The sequence below is a fragment of the Mastigoproctus giganteus genome, chromosome 6 (assembly GCF_048544385.1).
Source record: "Mastigoproctus giganteus isolate SK-2022 chromosome 6, ASM4854438v1, whole genome shotgun sequence".
In the NCBI taxonomy this organism is placed as follows: Eukaryota; Metazoa; Arthropoda; class Arachnida; order Uropygi; family Thelyphonidae; genus Mastigoproctus; species Mastigoproctus giganteus.
Genome location: NC_143580.1, coordinates 102,512,694 through 102,531,228, shown reverse-complemented (window position 1 = coordinate 102,531,228; position 18,535 = coordinate 102,512,694). Strand labels below are relative to the sequence as shown.

At 37.4% G+C, this 18,535-nt stretch overlaps 1 protein-coding gene across 1 annotated transcript in view; it reads right to left on the bottom strand.

Moving 5' to 3' along the window:
• Positions 1-18,535, bottom strand: part of LOC150084481 (protein O-mannosyl-transferase Tmtc3-like) — a 775,447-nt gene that overhangs the window by 169,574 nt on the left and 587,338 nt on the right. Inside the window, exon 13 of the mRNA XM_090376259.1 lies at positions 5,569-5,662. Coding sequence (XP_090232385.1) covers positions 5,569-5,662 — 94 coding nt within the window. The remainder of the gene's footprint in view (positions 1-5,568; positions 5,663-18,535) is intronic.

The following is an 18,535-nucleotide window of genomic DNA, read 5'->3' as shown; positions in this document are numbered from 1 at the left end:
ATATTTTTATCTTCAAAAGAATCAGCTTATACTGAATCCAGAAAAGTCAAAATATATAATGTTTAGAACGAAAAACACACCACTAAATATTGATTTCGACATAACGTACAAAGAAAAACAACTTGAAAGGGTGAATGAAAACCAAGGTTCTTGGAACTGGCTAGATGATAAGCTAAGCTGGGTAAAACAAATGCTAATCATACGAAAGAAAACTTCTCACTAGTGGGAAGTTTATCATCTAGCCAGATTCCAAGAACCTTGGTTTTCATTCACCCTTTCAAGTTGATTTTCTTTGTACGTTATGGGCCAGGGCCCCTGCCTGGGTGTCTCATTCCCTAAGGCTAGTATTCATTTCTTTGATTCAGCTGCACCTCACCTATGGAATTATATTATGGGGTACCACCTACCAAGAAAATCTTGCGAGAATCAACTGCATTCTCAATCGATGCGTCCGTTCACGTTCAATTTTAGGCCTTCTATGGAACGCATCGGTTAGTTCGAGATACAAGGAAGTCAGACTCTTCAACATATATCAGCATCTGTTCAACATATGCTACAAAAAGCCGAGGCGGTCTTTGTTTACAATGCTTTTAGGACACTAGACTTTCCCCCTCTCTCCCGATCCTTTTTTATAAACATATAAGAAGAAATATCAGTCGATCTAAGAATTTTCTCCAGGTAATGAATCGTCTCTCTTGGACTCCAAAGAAAAATTTCATCTTCTGCAAGATTTTGCACATAAAGCCTTTGCCAGATGTGGAAAACTCATCAGTAGTGCCCCAATTTCAGGAACTACTCTTCTTATTCCAACTCTACCTCCAGCCCAGACCAGGATCTCCATGGTTGCTATCTCGTGATACCACCACCATCGTCACTACCACCATTTTTTAGCGCCAGTACCATCTTCACCACCACCTTCGACTTGGACAGTTGGTAATCATACTTGTACAACGCCGAACGATATCACTGTGTCTTCTTGGCTTCTATCTCTTGCTGGCCTCAGGCTGGTCCTGAGGCGGGATCATCTGCTGGCACCACCTTGTACTGGAGCGGGATTTTTATTAATTTTATTAACTTTTTCGATCTTTAGTTTTTGTGAATTTTATTTTTATTTTATTTTATTTACTTATTTTTATCTTTAATTTTTCTGATTATTTTAATTTTATTTTTTTTCAAAAATTTATTTTTACTATAAATTTTTAATTTCTTTAACGTTTAATTCCTTTTATTTTTATTAATTTTTTATTAATTTTTATTAATTTACTGTTTTATTTTATTTGCTATATTTTGAATGTTTATACATTCAGTACGTGACATTATTGGTTTACTGCAATTCGCGTTCAGTTGTGGCCCGCCTCCTCGAGGCATAGACATCAGGACTCACTTCCCTGGTGCTTGTTGCTTCCTAATAGCAAAGCAGTCAGAAACAACTAAACAACATAACAAACACATACACGGCACAGACATAACATTACACACATTTCTTGCCTTTCTGCAGAGTTTTATGTGTAACTGTGTAACGTCACAGTGTACCACGGCGGAGGTGAATTAGCGTTTGGGAGCAGCCTTACATAAGATACTATACATGTCTACATACGATCTAAGAAATGAATCAAACCTGAAGGTTCTGCTTTTCAGAAAAGCCATAGGTCAGAAAAATATACAATACAGAGGCGCTAAAACTGGAATAAACTTCCTGCAAAAATCAAAAATGCCACTTCCCTAAACAGATTTAAGAAACTACTAATTGAACACATCACCAGGATTCAAATTACCTTCCACTCAACTCCTGGATTTTAAAAACACGGGGAAAATCATTATAGAAAAAATGATTTCAAACCAATATAGAAATTATGTACAAATGTTAAAGGAAGCAGTTGGCAAATAGTCTGAAAATTTCTGTGTATATATCTCATTATTTTTCTTTTCTGTCATAATTTAATTGTAAAAATGTTCACAATGCTATTATAAGTAGTGATGCTTTACGAAGTATTCTGCAAAGAAATGTATAAAAAACTCCAAATTATTTATGTCTCTTCTGTTGAACCCCTGCCATTTCAGAACTGTATATTTTTAATGTTATTCACATCATATTCTAAGGAAACACCGCCTAAAAAGCCATTGTCTTATATGTGTTCTCCCTCCCTTTTTTCTGTTATCCCCAAAAAAAGTGTAACATAAAACAGGGATAAAAAAATTATTATTATTCTTATTAAAATAAAATTGTATTGTATTGTATTATTATTTATTGTAAACAAATTCTCTTGATAAAATTGTATTGTATTGCATTGTATTATTATTATTATTATTAATAGTAGTAATATTATTATTTATTAAATAAATAATAAATGTTTCATACCCATAAAAACATTTTTGTGTTAATTTTTGGTGAAATATTTGAGTGCAGGTATATTTTTATTTCTTTGCCTGAATAGAACAAAATAATAATTATTGTTTATTTAGTTTTCACAACTGTTCAGTGTTTTTGTAAGGATGGTTACAGATTTGATGCTGTTTTGATTGCATTGTCTGCCAAGAGTATTTTAACATAAAGTATGAGCTATTCAATACACAGTTAGCACATGAGATTACATAAAATTGCATCATAATCAATAGATAAATTATTTTACCATTAATATACAACGTTCATACATTTTGTAACTTAAAATCATATTTAGTTGGAAAGAGTGGAAGGTTGGACTTTTAACAGTTACGTGAAAGCAGACTAAAAGAACACATCTCCACTGCAAGCCGTCGAGGTAGTCCAGGTAATTGGGAACGCCATTGGTTGTTATAGGTGCAGTTTCCTTACTTTTCCTTGACTTTTCCTACATTAGTTGTCGCAACTCTGGTATTATCAGGGGTATCAATAACCCTCGTCATGGGTTAAGACAAAATACTAAGAATTCTAGCAGCAACAAGTTATTTCCAAGTAATAATTCGCAGTTCAGGAAGTACAACTCAACTTGAGATAGTTGGCGAATTCCGAGTAACTTTATTTAGCCATTTGATCATAATAATTCAATGCTGAGGAATTTTTATAGATGGGACAGAAAATAACTTATGAGCGTATTAAAATACAGGATATTTTAAGAAAATGGGATTTTTTGTCATTTAATTTTGCTTTTTGCTATTGTCATGTAATTTTGCCGATGCGTTACGAGGTTTGCCTAAAGCTCTTAACGCATCGCTGATTTTGGCGTTCCTTATATAAGTTCTTTACAACTCAACTTGAGATAGTTGGCGAATTCCCAGTAACTTTATTTAGCCATTGGATCATAATAATTCAATGCTGAGGAATTTTTATAGATGGGACAGAAAATAACTTATGAGCGTATTAAAACACAGGATATGTGTTTTAATACACCCATAAGTTATTCAAATACTCCGCCGAATACTGGCTCCTTCGTTGGATCACGCAAAAACAACGTCGTCCACCCCAGCAAAGGACAACTGCGATGGAGACGTCACTTCATTTTGCCCGACTTCCAGATCTTGTATTTGAAAAACGCCTTGTTCTCACTGTCAAGATGACAACCGGAATGGTCTCGGAGCCAAGCATCTGGGAACTGTGTGGCTGGAGGATCCCTCTGCCCGGACTGAGGTCAGCTCCCATGCTCACAGCAACAGACTAGAGCTCATTGATCGTTTTCTCCCCAGGGAGATGCTCCCCACAATCCTTTCAATTGACGGCGACCTCTGTAGGTTTGTGAAGGATTGGAGGAACCGAAGACAGATCCTTAAGATCCTTGGCCAGGCAAGGTGCACATTGATAAGGGCAGCATAATAATGCCCAGTATATTGTAAATAATGTTCAAAGCACGATATCTTTATGAATGTGTTGTAAATAAAGTGAAGAATATCTTTATGAATATAAATATGAAAATCTTTATTATTTCATTGTAAATACTGTCAAAAGCATATATCCTGTAAATAATCTGACACTGATTCTATTTTATTGTTGGCTCTGGGGGATGAGCCCGAACTTCGATGTGGGCCCCGTCTCCCCAAGGCCCCGTCCATCAGCCAATGTAAAACCCCTGGCATTGCTGCTGTGAAGGGTGTATTGTATATACCACGTTTGTATACAATAAAGATTATATATATATATATATTTTAAGAACATGGGATTTTTTTTGTCATGTAATTTTGTCTTTTGCTCTACCTAAAGCTCCTAACGCATCGCTGAGTGCACTGTATGATCATTTTGGCATTCCTTATATCAATAAGTTCTTTACTGATATTCCAGTTAATGCTTCTAATATTTTGAATTTTGTTTGTTTGAAGTTATGGAGAAATGTAAGGATCTCATTTAATATTTTATGGGATTTGACTTTTGAATTTGAGTGGTTTGAATTTGAATTTGGATATTCAAGCAGTTCTTCTGGCTTTCCTCAGTAAATGCTATTTTTATTGATTTGTTTGGATTAATAACCAAGCCAACTGAGTTTAAGTAGACTGGAAGTTTAACTAAATTTTAACTGACAAAGCAAAAATTCTCGCAGGACCGTGAATTAATTAGCTCAATAGTAAAAGACATAAGTCAATCAAAAGCATCGAACCATAAAAATAAAATATCTAAGTCGAATTTTAATAAAAATGAAACAAATATGAAAGTGAATGTGTACATTTTGGAGAACTTGCAGTAAATAGTAATTCATATGTATTGGTAATGCATTAGTTGCACCATAAGGCTTCTACAAACAATAACAACATGGGGATTTCGAATATTTTCCCACTTTATAATCATCATTCATAAGTGAATTTTATAATAAAATGAAATAGTTTTTGAATATTTAATCCCAATTTGCATACAGTATACAGTGTATACACAATTTTTGTAATTATTTGATAGTACACTCAACAGTTCCCCTTATTATTTTTTGTTTAAAATGTGTACATTTTCTTCAAAGAAGTGTCCTTGAAAATCTTTGCCAGCGATCGTGAAGTTGTTTTCCCTTCAAAAGACAAAAAAAAAAAAAAAACTTTTAATTTGCGATCTATTAAGTAAAGTGGATGCTTGAAAGCATCCGCTGTACTTAATACATTAATAAATTCGACGTTCACTGCGGTACGGAGTTTAATGCAATCTAGACCTGCGTGCACCTGCATGCAGTATAGTCTGGTCTCTTTCAGCCCGCTTGTTTTCTTTGTGATTGCATCTCTGTTCAAATAAAAAAATAAATAATAAATAAAATAATAATCACTAAACTCCCATTCCATTACTTCTGTCTGTTCGAAATTTCTTATCCCGACACTAACCCGCGTTTTGTCGGAAAACTTGACATTTTAATATTGTCATCCAACAAAACGAATAAGACGCGTCAAGTGCATGCTTGAATGCTGACTGCAACTTACCAGCTAGGCTTAAATATATCAGACGTATGTTGCAGGTCACTTACACCTAATACGGACTGACATGTCATGTTTAACTCTCTTCCATCTCTCAGATATTTATTATATATTTCTGCAACTTTTTGAAAGTACCTTCTAAGAAAAGTGGAAGTGAAATTTTTAACACTGGCTTTGAGACATGTACAACTTACAGAATGCATTACTGCAACTTACCCTTCTAAACGCACGTTCAGCTTCTTGGTACATTCTTAGATTATTATATGTTCTTCCAACGTTTATGTGGGCTCCCATATCATCTGGCTGCACACTAAATGCGAAATTATTTGTATCATTTTTATGATCATATTGTATCATTTGTATGATCATATATATATATATATATATATTATTTATTTAATAATATTTGGAATATATTATTAAATATATTCCAAATATCATTTCTCTGTATATTGTATAATATTATTAGTAGGGCTATATAATATTACTTCACTTTAGACTAAAAAACTTTCATTCTTCTGTGAAACAAGGTAATTAGAACACGATTTCTTAATAGTTATCTATACAAATGTTTGGAGGAATTTCTAAACTCCTCTTCAGCAGAATCTGTAGTTAGCTGATCTCGGGCAGAGGGACTACGGTATTTCTCCTGTTATTTATTCCTAGTTTTTCAACCCGCACAAAATGCAGACCAGGCTATTAACTTCTACAGACATTATATACAATAGCGCAATATGGGGAAGTCAGAGAAGCACTTAATACCCAAAAACAAGTGTACCCAAATACAAAATTAAAGAAATGAAAAAAAAATTAAACTCAAAAAATGAATAACATTGATGAATAAATGAATGAATAATAATATTACATAAAAGTATATGTAATATTACTGTAAGAATATGAATGTTTTCTTAGAATAATATTACAAGTTCCTGGACCAATGGTGAATCGATTAACCAACTGGGGAAAAAAAAAAAATAATAATAATATATCAAAGGAAGTGGCTGTCTTAATTATGCATTATATATATATTTGTCCCTGTGGTCCTTCGTCGATATGGGGCATAATGGTAAGTCTTTTTTGATTATTTTAGCCTTATTTTATTGTAGTTAGTTTACGTCTCTACTTGTAATATTTCACGTAATTTGGACCTGGTACCCGTCGAGGAGGGCACTGTGAAATTTCTATATAATCGACATCTAAATGTAATTGATTTTTATTGTTATTTATTTATTATTTTTCATTTATATCTTCTAAATTATTTAGAAGAGTTTCTGCGACAATATTTTTAGTCTTGCTACCCCTTTTCTTTTCCCCCCCTGTTGGTTTGAATATTATGTTTTATTTTACTATTTTCGCTCTACTGTTTTGCCATGCTACTGGCACGAGTATACAGTATTATAATAATTTGTAGTCTTTACTTTTCCCTCCCATAAGTTCTAATGCCACTTCGTAACACTTCAAAAGATTTCCCAATTTCTCTGGTTATTGGTATAACTACTGAACAACAGGCAACACCTCCGGTTCGCCCACCGATGCAAGTCTCACCGTATAGTCCCTAAAGCTTTTCGTTACAAGGAACCCTTTAATCATGACCAAATGAAGTGTGCCTGTCTCAATTTCGGCCGAAGAACCTTGCGGACTTGGATCGGCTATTTACACCAAGAACTACGACGAGCCACCATCAGCAAGTCCAGACTTATCCAGGAACTCAAAGGTTTGGTTTCTTACTTGTCAGTGATTCTCATGCGTATGGCTGGTTAAATCAGTGCTCCGCATTATTGCGTTTTTAAGTGGTGATTTCTTGCTGCATAGTATGGAATTTTTATACTGATAGAATCGAGATGTCATGCATGATCCAGTTCAAGTGCCTTCTGATGTCCAATTTGATCAGGTAATTTTTTATATCCATATTTGTTTCGAAATTCTCTATACGGAAGCTCGCATTCCTTCAACATGAAGACCCTGCAACGTGCAATAGCAGTTGGAATAATTGATTGAAGGGTTAACGTGCAAACCAAGACGCTCTGCGTTCGTGCACCTGCAGCAGAGATTGACCTTCATTTCACTGTCCCTTTGAAGAATAATTCCGTTCCCACGGGGAATATGCTGTTTACTTAGGAAAATACGTATCGGCCGATTACAGTGCCTGAGGAGATTTCATGACATTTCTGCTAAGAAAACTGAACGTTGGACACTTTTGTGTGCACTAATTTGGATAGTGTGTATAAATTTAAATTTGGAGCGGAAATAAGAAACTGTTCCCTGCATTCTTACCTTGTTGCAACCTTAATCACCGGACCAGTCCTTAAACATGACAACCGTAGCAACTCCTGGCATATGTGATCTCTGCAATAATACCGCAGATATATATATATATATATATATATTATTTTTTTTTTTTATTATTGTTAATAGCTACAAAACAGCAATGAAACGTGCCTCAGGGCGCAGCTACAAAGCATTATTACACAGCTTCAAAACAGAAGCTTGGAGTATACATTTCCAAAGTAAAGAGAGAAGTAAATGTAGAGAAGAAGACTAGTGAATTGAAATGTACAGATTAAATAAATAAAAGTAGGACTCATCCGTCCTATTTAAGTGAACAGGTAGGAGCACTGGTATTTCTTCTCACACATTACACAATCAGAGTTTTAGAATTTGCAAGAACAGTACATTTTAAGGTCAGGTAACGGATGAGGTTAGCAATTTCAGTTGCCTCTTGAAGTGTCTGGGGGTGTGAAATATCTCCACATTTGATTTGTTGATTGATCTTGCAGTCCTGTTGTAGAAGTTGTAGTATCCATAATTCGTTCTCGCATAGGATGGTTTCAGCAGTGGATGGTTTCTTAACGCTCTTGTCGGTGCGTTGAAATTTATTTATGAGACGAGATGAGGGCAATTCAGGGTACCATTTAACAGCTGGTTATGAAAGAGTAAGTCGGCTTTATCTCTTCTTTTTTCCAGCGTTTCGAGTCCAAAGAATACACACCACTCTTGGTAGGATTTCTCATTGTATTCAAGGCCACTTTTAAAGCAAACGTACTGGATTGCTCTTTTTTGAATATTTTCAATTTCTAATTTTTGGTAAGCAACGTGTGGGGACCAGACCTGTGAGGCAAATTCTAGGGCTGGCCTAACATAGATTTTGTAGAGAAAGATGAAAAGTGCCAACTGATTGAAGTCTCGGTTAGTTCTTTTCAGGAAACCTAGTTTTTTGCTAGCTGCCTTCACAATGTTAGAGACATGGACATCAAAGGAAAATGATTCTTTAATAAAGATACTTAAATTTTTGGCTATACTAACTTTTTTGATTACCTTGTTGTTGATACAATAAGAAAAATTAAGTTTGCTTTTCATGTGTGCATTAGCAAGGCTCATCAGCTAACACTTATTTTCATTGACTGCCATTTTCTTCTCCTTCAGCCACTCGTTGAAGAGCTTCGTTTAGGATGATGCAGTCATTGGTACTGCGAATTAATTTATAGATTTTTATGTCGTCTGCAAATATGTTGATTTTGATTTGGTAGTCTCCAAGGGTGCTCGGCAGGTCGGTGATGTAGATAAGAAATAATACGTGAAATTGGTGTTCCCTGTGGAACACCAATTTCAGGCTTGAAAGGATATGAGGTTTTACCTTTAAATGTCACGGACATTTAAAGGTAAACCTTCCAAGTAGTTTTCAATCCAGTTTAGTGGCTGTCCTCCGAGACCATAGTGATGCAGTTTGTTGATTAGTCTCTGATGGACTACCTTGTCGAAGGCTTTGCTTAAATCAAGGAAGATGGAGTCGACTTGTTTTCCTCCGTCAAGCGCCTGGGATATATTCGAGACAAACTGTAAGACCTGAAAATCTTACAAGAATAAAATAATTTTTTTAAACTTTGGAAGTCAGTTTTTCTTTTGATTCTTGCCGTCAATAGGATAAATGGGTAATATCTGCAGTTTCAGAAATAAGAATTATTCTGGAAGGAAGTATAAAAATTAAAAGATAGTAGGAACGAAAACAGTGCAATTAGCTTTACATCCGTTAAAACAGAGAACTGAAGGAAAATACTATGGCAAACCCAGCAGGGGGTTCGGCGCAACAAACAACTTAAGGTTTATGAGGGGTCACACACCGGAAATGTATTCGGAAAAGCACACACTAGTCTCTAAAAATAGACGCGATGATCTCCAGTGTCACAATTTGTGGTTTTTCTGAAGTGCTATAGAGACAAGCTGTCATGAGACTGGTAGGGTTGTTTTCGAATATTCGGCGAACATCAAAGGACACAACGGATGTCAACAAGTTGAAAATAAAAAAAAAAGAGAGAGGGGTATTGTGAATCACGTGCTACGGGGCAGGCTGACCTAGGCCTTCCAAATAATGAAAGGAGAAAAATGAATATAGGAAGAGAGAGATTGGTAGAAGTCACTGGGAAATGGGCGTGGCGAAATCGGCACTAAGATGTAGGAAAAAGTCAGTGAAAGAGTGGCAAGAGAGACACAGTTGAGATTTTGTTAGTGTTTGGTGAAAATGGGTTAAACAGACACAGATCTCTCAGTTGAGTTATGTGGGTGGTTATAAAGATGGGTTAGCGGTATACTAAGTTAAGTTTTTTAGTTAGAGTTGCAGAAAATGTGAGTTAAAGCCAGGACACAGTTGCGTTATGTGGGTGTTATAAAGAGTAAGAAGATTATGCCTGTCCGTCATTGGGAGGCAAGAGCAGTAGCTGGTTTTACGAGTCTAACCGTCATGGATAGTGACCGTGTGCTAACGAGCACTGTCAAATAATTCTGAGTTTAATAAGAAGTTTGTGAAAGGTGGAGTAAGAAGGGTAGCTCCGATGAGCACTCTCCCTGTGGAAAAGATAGCCGAATATGGTGGAAAAGGGCCTAAGGAAAGATAGCAGTCCCAGTAGCCACGGAGTAAGACCGTGCGACAAAGTGCCAGTCCAGTTAGGTGTACAGTGAGTCCATCTAAATGCCAGAATTGTGATCCTCACTAGAGAAATTAGCCAGGAGTCCCAGAATGAATGCCCTGAAGTACGAAAATGACATTTCCAACTAAGAATGGAAGGATCCAAAACAGCGAAGCCCGACAAAAAGGAAAATTAAGTAAGTGCCTAACATAGTATTCTCGTTACCTTAAAGGACTTTAGGACCCTAATAACTGATTAGTGGGGATTTATGATACTTAGAGATATATGTACATGTATAAAATTATATACGTAAGGTGAGAGGGATAGGTTAGAAATATAATAGAAATTTGACTGATATAAATTTTGTAATTAGAGAAAAGAACTAAAGAAAAAGATAAGAGTGTTAATAATATTAGTGGCTTTGATTACCAATCAAGCATATGTTATGTTATAATAAAGGAGAGAAAAAGGGAATATTTGTAATAAGTTGTTTCCTGGAAAATGTAAGTTTGAATAGCATTTTAGAAAGGGAGAGTAAGGTCTTAAACCTGTGTATAAGGTAAGAAATACGGAGCATGTAAAGAAAATTATGGATAATGTGCAAGGAAGAAACTATAATAGGTTACTGTACTGATATCGTTTGTGTTATAAATTAAAGGATAATATTAATTGAGATTATCCAATGTATGAAGTAATATATAACTAATACTAAGCCGTCAAAGTTGAATATTAACTGTACATTTCCCAGTTGTTTATTTTGTATGTTGTGTATATATATATATATATATATATATATATATATATATATATATATATATATATATGAAAATAAACTATGTTATATTATATATTTGTGTGTGTAGTTGTTGTACTGGACACAAGCCTAACCAATGGGAATTAAACATACATAAGAGTTTCTCCCCTATGAACTTAGAATTTTCTGAGAAGTAAAGTCAGATACGTAAGTGGGGTATAATATTATAAGGGGATATATAAATAATAAAGGGGACAAACAAAAATAAAAATAACTATAAATATATAATAAATAACCCCCCCCCACAAAACGAAATCATATCTGTGCAGGTGGAACGACCCTTGATAAATCCGTGAGAGTAATCTGACAAATTAAGTTTCATAAAGTTAAATAGCTGCTTCATTACAATGGATTCAATTATCTTTGAGAGTGTATTCAATTGACAAACTGGTCTGTAATTGTTGGGTGAGCATGGGCCTCTTTTTTTGTAAAGAGGGGTAGCAAAGGCCTTTTTCAGTTGAGCTGGATAGATTCCACTCTCAAATACCAATTTTATTAAGTGAAGTAATAGCTTTACAAGTGTGGTTCCACATTTTTTTCCATAAGACAGTAGGGGATACCGCCTGGGCCTCGTGTGCGGTCCTTTTTCATACTGTGGATTGTGCTCAACAATTCTGCTTGGTTGATTTCAAATGCTGTTAGTGTATCAATGTAGTTGAGAGGAAAATTTTCGTTACCTTCTATCCCGTCATCTGCTGTATCTGTTTTGTAAATTTCTTCAAAGCTGCTAGCAAGGTAGTCTGCATGAGACAAAGATGACAAATCACTGGGAATATCTAGCGTGTTTACAGCCGCATTTTGATTTTTTGCTTTGAAATAGCTGAATATAGGCTTTGTATCTTTTGCCTCGACAAAGCAAAAGTATTTGTTGTAGACGTGTTTTAATGTCATCTTAACCTGTCTTCTTAAGGAAGAATATGTATTGTAAAGGCATATTTCCTTATTTGTCTTAAACCTACTATGCATTTTTCGTTTTTTTTTTGCCAGTAGGTATTTTAGTTCCTTAGAGAACCAGTGTGGGTAATTTGGATCAGGAGCACTATAGCATGGAACAAGGTTGTTAGTTACTTCATTAATGATTTTTTAAAAGCAGTCCAGTGCTTTTAAAAAAGTCCAGTGCTTCTTGAGGATCATTGATTTTTAATAGTAATTCCCAATTACAGTTTTTAAATGCATAATTCATATCAGGCCATTTCACTTTATTGAAATTGAGCTTCTGTTTTTGTTCTAAATCCGTATCTTTAACTGAACTTTTCTTGATGGAAAAGGCCACGGGAATGTGATCCGATTTGAAAAGATTAGTTGGCTTAAAGACCACCAAAGGAAAGTTGGTGAAGACTAAATCCAGGTAGTTTTCATTTCTAGTTGGAAATTCACAGATCTGATTCAGATTTAGAGAGAAGAAATTTTTTTGAAATCTACCCTTAAGTGTCCAGACATTAGTTGGATTGGCATTACAACCATTGTAGGCATGTGGCATATTAAAGTCCCCTAAAACAATTAAATGGTCTATTCCCAGATGTTGATCAAGAATTCGGTCGAAATGAAACCTTACTTTGCAGTAAATCAAAACATATGTAGAATATGCCGGTTATGATCAGGATACTCAAACCACTCGCGCTTATCGCTCAACAAGAAGAAAGGGTTCCTGGGAAATGCTGCTTAAATAGTAAACAGACAGGAGCTGCAAGAACCTCCAATCAAAAGCCTGATTCCTCCCGGCAGGGAAAAAGAAATGCGCCGACCGAAGAATGCAACACATCGAAGGAAGTGGCTACGCTGGTGCACCCTACCGCTGATGCACAACACAGTGACTTGGTAAACAATGGAAAAAGTAATAATTTAGAAAATAATAAAGACGAGAAAGATCATGAAAAGTATGGCCATGAACGAACACATGAACACACCATGAACGACTGTCTAAAGGATGTTAATGGGAAACACACGAGCTCAGGACTCGATTCTGACATTTTAAACGTTCTTGGTTGTGATACTTGTCCCGAGGACTGTCTTCATGCAAATCCCCCCCCCCCCTGTCAGCCCACAGGCAAACCCACCGAAGGCTATAGCTAATCAGGCGAATACCACCTTTTTCAGTGTCATGAAACATATTCTCAAAAGCGTAACAGATAATAAACAATTAAATGGTATATTCCCATATTTGGGGAATTTCTTAAACCTGTTGCAATCCAGGCCGAAGAATACATGCATAATCTAGAAGAAGAATTTCCCCGAATTTTTGAGTACTTATCCACCCTTCTCATTATCAACCAAGAACTCCGCGCACAGAACGAAGAAATTAAAACAGGAAATTTCCTCACTAAGAGGCCAGATCACTGACCAGAAAAGCTGTATGATGCTATGGGGTAAGCCAGATTACCAAACAACACCACAAGTGCCTCAAACGTCGAAGCCTGAACGTGAAGAGAATGGAGCTATACTCCATAGAAGCGTACAGGATGCCCAGGCTCATGCCTCCTTCTCGGCTTTTAATGCTGAACCATTAGTGGTACATAGATCAAAAGATGCCACATTAAATATCCCTCCCGTCACTGCCTATCAGCGAAACAGAGAAACTGGAAGATTTATCGAGCAACCACCGACATGGTACTTGAGGTTGTCATAGACGTTCTCTCAGATATGCCAGACAAGCTGTACTTGCTACCTGGGAGTCTAAAACGCAGATGGAACTGCTATTCGGGTGACATTCAAGTCACGTGGACCCAATTTCGGCGAAGTCCAGAAGATCTGTTACAGCCAAATCCTCTGCTTGCACCTTCACGATGGTGGGACGGTAGTAATCCTGGGTATAACCTCATTACACAAGCACACTGTGGGTGACCACCCAGGTGTGAACCAACGTAAGCAGGGGTCGAGGTGTGGCGCCCAAACCACATGGAGGAATGCCGCCCCTCTGTGTTACGCTTCGCCACCAGCGTCCTCGGCAGACACCGTACAGTAAATCTCCCTAGCACCCTGTACCAATGCATAAAAAATTATCACAGCGGAGCATAACCGTCAGAACACTGTATACCAATGTTACACGCCAAATCTACAGAGGATGTCCCCAGGGCTCTGTCCTGGTTCCCCTACTATGTCAACAGCAAACATGAGACAAAAAATCAGAGAATAGTAGTGCAGTCAGCAAGAGACTACGCCAATACAAAGAGAAAATAAACAACCGGATCTTGGATGAGAACCAAAGAAGCTTCAACAGGAATCTCGGAGAAGACGGGAAAGAAGGGAACGAACCACCCGAGAAGAACACGATTGAGGAGTTCTGGGGAAACATATGGAGTAGGGAAGTAAGACATAACAGCCAAGCCAAATGATTGGACTAGAACGCAAGAAAACCAAGGACGTACAAGAAATGAGAGGGTGGGAGATTAGGCAAGAAGAAGTAAAACAGACGATCAAGGACCCTCAAAACCAGCGAAATCGAGGAATAGATAACGTCCACAACTATTGGTATAAGAAGTTCACTTGCACACACACAAGCACCTGGGGGAGCAGTTCACCCAAATGATGAGGCACCCAGAGACAATCCCGAAGTTTCTCACTCAAGTAATCACAATTTTAAAGCCTAATGACGAATATACAAGAAACCCGTCGTATTGTTTCAATCACCTGCCTCCCAACAATGTACATGATCCTGAACAGCTGCATAACCAGGAAGATATCAGAGCACTTGGAGAGCCAGAACATAATGGACGAACAACAGAGAGGATGCAAGCGGCTGAGCAAAGGATGCAAAGATCAATTAACCATAGATGCTGGCGTTATGGAGCAAGCCAACAAGAAGCGCTGCAACATGTACACAGCCTACATCGATTACCGCAAGGCGTTCGACTCCGTGCCTCATAGCTGGCTAAGAGAGGCGCTGAACAAAGTCAATTCGATAGTGACAAACTTCCTAGGAGAAACGATGGCGAAATGGAGTACCACCATTAAGGTCGAAAACATCACAACCAGGCCAATCCCTATTAGGAGAGGAATCTTTCAGGGAGATGCCCTGAGCCCATTGTGGTTCTGTCTAGCACTTAACCCGCTATCTGCCATGCTTAACAGTAGCAAGTACGGATATAATCTCAAAGAAGGAAGGAAGAACCTGTACACGCTCACCCACCGGATGTACATGGATGACATCAAGCCCTAAGCGGGAAACGAGAAGCACCTCCAGCAACTACTCCAGATCACCGAAGAATTTAGCAATTAGGATTCGATTTGGTCTAGACAAATGCAAGACCCACGAATCCAGGAGGGCGCTGACTCTCTTTAAAAATTACAGCTGTCAGTTGCAGGCTCCGAAAAAAACGATAAGTGTTTGCCTTTTTATTTACATAATTGTTATTTTATATTGTACTTAATACGTAGTCTTATAGTTATAGTTACGCTGGTTATTTTTATTTTAATTTAGATAAACAGTTTTTGTAGATATACGTAATACTTAATAACCGTTATTTCGTTCGAATCTTGCAGCCATTGTTTTTGTATATAGTGGTAGGGAATTCAAATTTTTAATTGAGGTAGTTAGGTAGCTCTAACCTATAATTTATACAGTATTACGCTTCACTGTTTCTATTAGATAGCGCAGTATTGACATTTAATTAATTTAATTTATTGATTTTATTAATTTAAAGTATCATGCCCCAAACTAGAGCAGCAAAGCAACGGGCTCAAAGTGGCAGGAGTGCTGTGACTCGGGGGAGAACTGAGGGGGGCGATTCTCCAACGCATCACAGCCTAAAAAAATGTGCAAATTGTGAAATGTTTGACGAACTCTCTGGAACGGAACATGACATTGCCACGGGGGATGTGTTTGTGTGTTCACGATGTAAGGAGTGTAAGGAAATCAGGCTACAACTCAGCGTTGTTATGGGCCTATATGAGAGGTTGAAGGACAGGGTGGATGCCCTCGAAAGATCTAAATTGAGGGGCTCATCAGGCTCTCAGCTGCCCACATCAACGCCAGCGCTCGCACTTGGTCATCACACAACACAGCGGCAACCCCCAAGGCAGAATGCGCTGGTCCCTCAGGAACTAGTAGTTGTTGAAGACTCTATTGTCAGGGAAACGGGAAACATGCTTTGTAAAAAGAATAGGTGGAACAGGAGCGAGTCAATCTTTTGTGTGAGTCAATCTTTTAAGGGCACAAAAGGTGATATAGTTGTACACGTTGGCACTAATGATATTAGGAGTAGGAGACCGGCAGAATTACTTAACAAGTACAGGTCACTGTTGAACAAAAGCCGAGAATTAGGGCTGAATTTGAAAGTGTCTGCAATTCTGCCCAGACACGATAGAAGGGAGTATATGATGAGAGCCTTGTCGATCAGTTAGGCCCTGGAAAGAATGTGCAAGGTTCAAGGGGTAGAATTTTTTTCAGCCTGGACTGTACTTGTTAACAGGAGAGACTGCTTCTATAGGGACGGGATACACTTAAATAGAAAGGGTGCAAGAATATTTGCAGATGCTATCGAGGCAGTGTTAGGTGGGTCGGAAAACTGCTAGCTTTGGGGGATACAAGGATTAATAGTTTAACAGTAGCCGTAGGCAGAGGTGAAGGTGATTCTTGCACAACTTCTATTAGAATAAGTAGCGACCTGGAGCGTGGGGTGTTGGGGTTTTCAGGGACGGATGGCAGTCATCCTGAAATAGGTGGGTATATGGGATGTGTTAGGATAACTAAGAATAGGAGTAGGAGCACGTATACCAATGCTAGAAGTATAGTAAATAAATTTGATGAATTTGAAGTGTTGGTCAAGACATCAAAAGCGGATATTGTTGGGACAGCAGAGATGTGGTGTCACACAGATATAAGGAATGCTGAACTGGAATCTGGGGAGTACAATGCGTACAGAAAGGATATACAGGATAGAAAGGGAGGAGGTGTTATGCTGTTAATTAAGAAAAACATAAAATCAAAAGAAGTGCATCCAGTTGATATAGATGAACAGTGCACTGTTGAGTCAGTTTGGTGTGACATAAGCACTGCGAAAGCAAAAATAAGAGTAGGAGTGTGTTATAGGCCTAATGACTCGAATGAGTACAATGAACAATTGTACAGAGAAATAGAGTGGGCTAGTAAATCGGAATGTCTTATAATGGGGGATCTTAACTTCCCAGATATTGACTGGAACTTGTGGGTTGGTCACTCACACACTAGTCAGACTTTTGTGGATTTATTGGATGATTGTTTTCTGCAGCAGCATATTCGAGAGGCAACTAGAGAAAGTAATACTCTTGATCTGGTTATCAGCAGTGATCATTCGTGTATTAAGAATTTGCAGGTAAAGGAACCAATAGGTGGCAGTGATCACAGTGTACTGATGTGGGATTTACTTAAAGATTTAATTACCATCAGGGGTAAAGGAAAGGGTTTTTGCTTCCGTAAAGATGAGTACAGTGGTCTCCGACAGTTTTTAAATTCTGTACAGTGGGATAAACTGACGATGTTACCAACAGTAAATTGTAAGTGGGAAGCATTCAAGGAATTAATCGTGGAAACTACTAAAAGGTTCATACCTATTAAGAAATATTGTTCAAGGTTTAGGCCTAAATGGTTATCTAATGAACTAATGAGACTTGGGACAGAGAAAAAAATGCATGGGATGCATATAAATTATCAAGCGACTCAGAAGCCTATGGCAGATATAACCTAGTCTGTAATCAGGTGACAAAGGAGGTTAGGCAGGCGAAGGCAGATTACGAGAAATCCTTGGCAAAAGATGCTAAGAAAAACAGCAAGGATTTCTTTACTTATATAAATTCTAAAAGGAAGCGGATGAATCTGATTGGTCCACTTGACATCGGTGGTTCGACTGTTGATGATCCTGCTCAGATAGCAAACAAACTGAATGAGTATTTTCCATCTACATTCACACTTGAGGAATTATTAAGGTTTCAAAATGGCAGAAGGTTATCAATATACTTAATGATTTTGTAATAACTGAAAGCAAAGTGGAGGAGAAATTGTTGAAGTTAAACATAAGAAAAGCACCTGGTGTGGATGGGATTTATCCAGTTATATTAAAGGAGGCGGCAAAGCAACTAAGCAAACCCTTAGCCATAATTATGGGAGCGTCCTTGGACTCAGGGGAGGTTCCCACGGACTGGAGATGTGCAAATGTATCCCCAATTCACAAAGGGGGATCGAAGGATGACACAATTAATTACAGACCAGTTAGTTTAACTTCTGTTCCGGGTAAAATAATGGAGTCACTGGTTAAAAATGCATTGCAGGATCATCTAGACAAGACTGCAGCAATAATTCAGACACAGCATGGGTTTGTTAAGGGAAAGTCTTCTCTGACAAATTTGATAGGATATTATGATGTGGTTACAAAGGAACTGGATGCAAAAAATAATTTTGATATCATATATTTGGATTTCAGGAAAGCTTTTGACACTTTTGACACTGTTGCGCATGGAAGACTATTGTACAAATTGGAGCAGAATGGTATTAAGG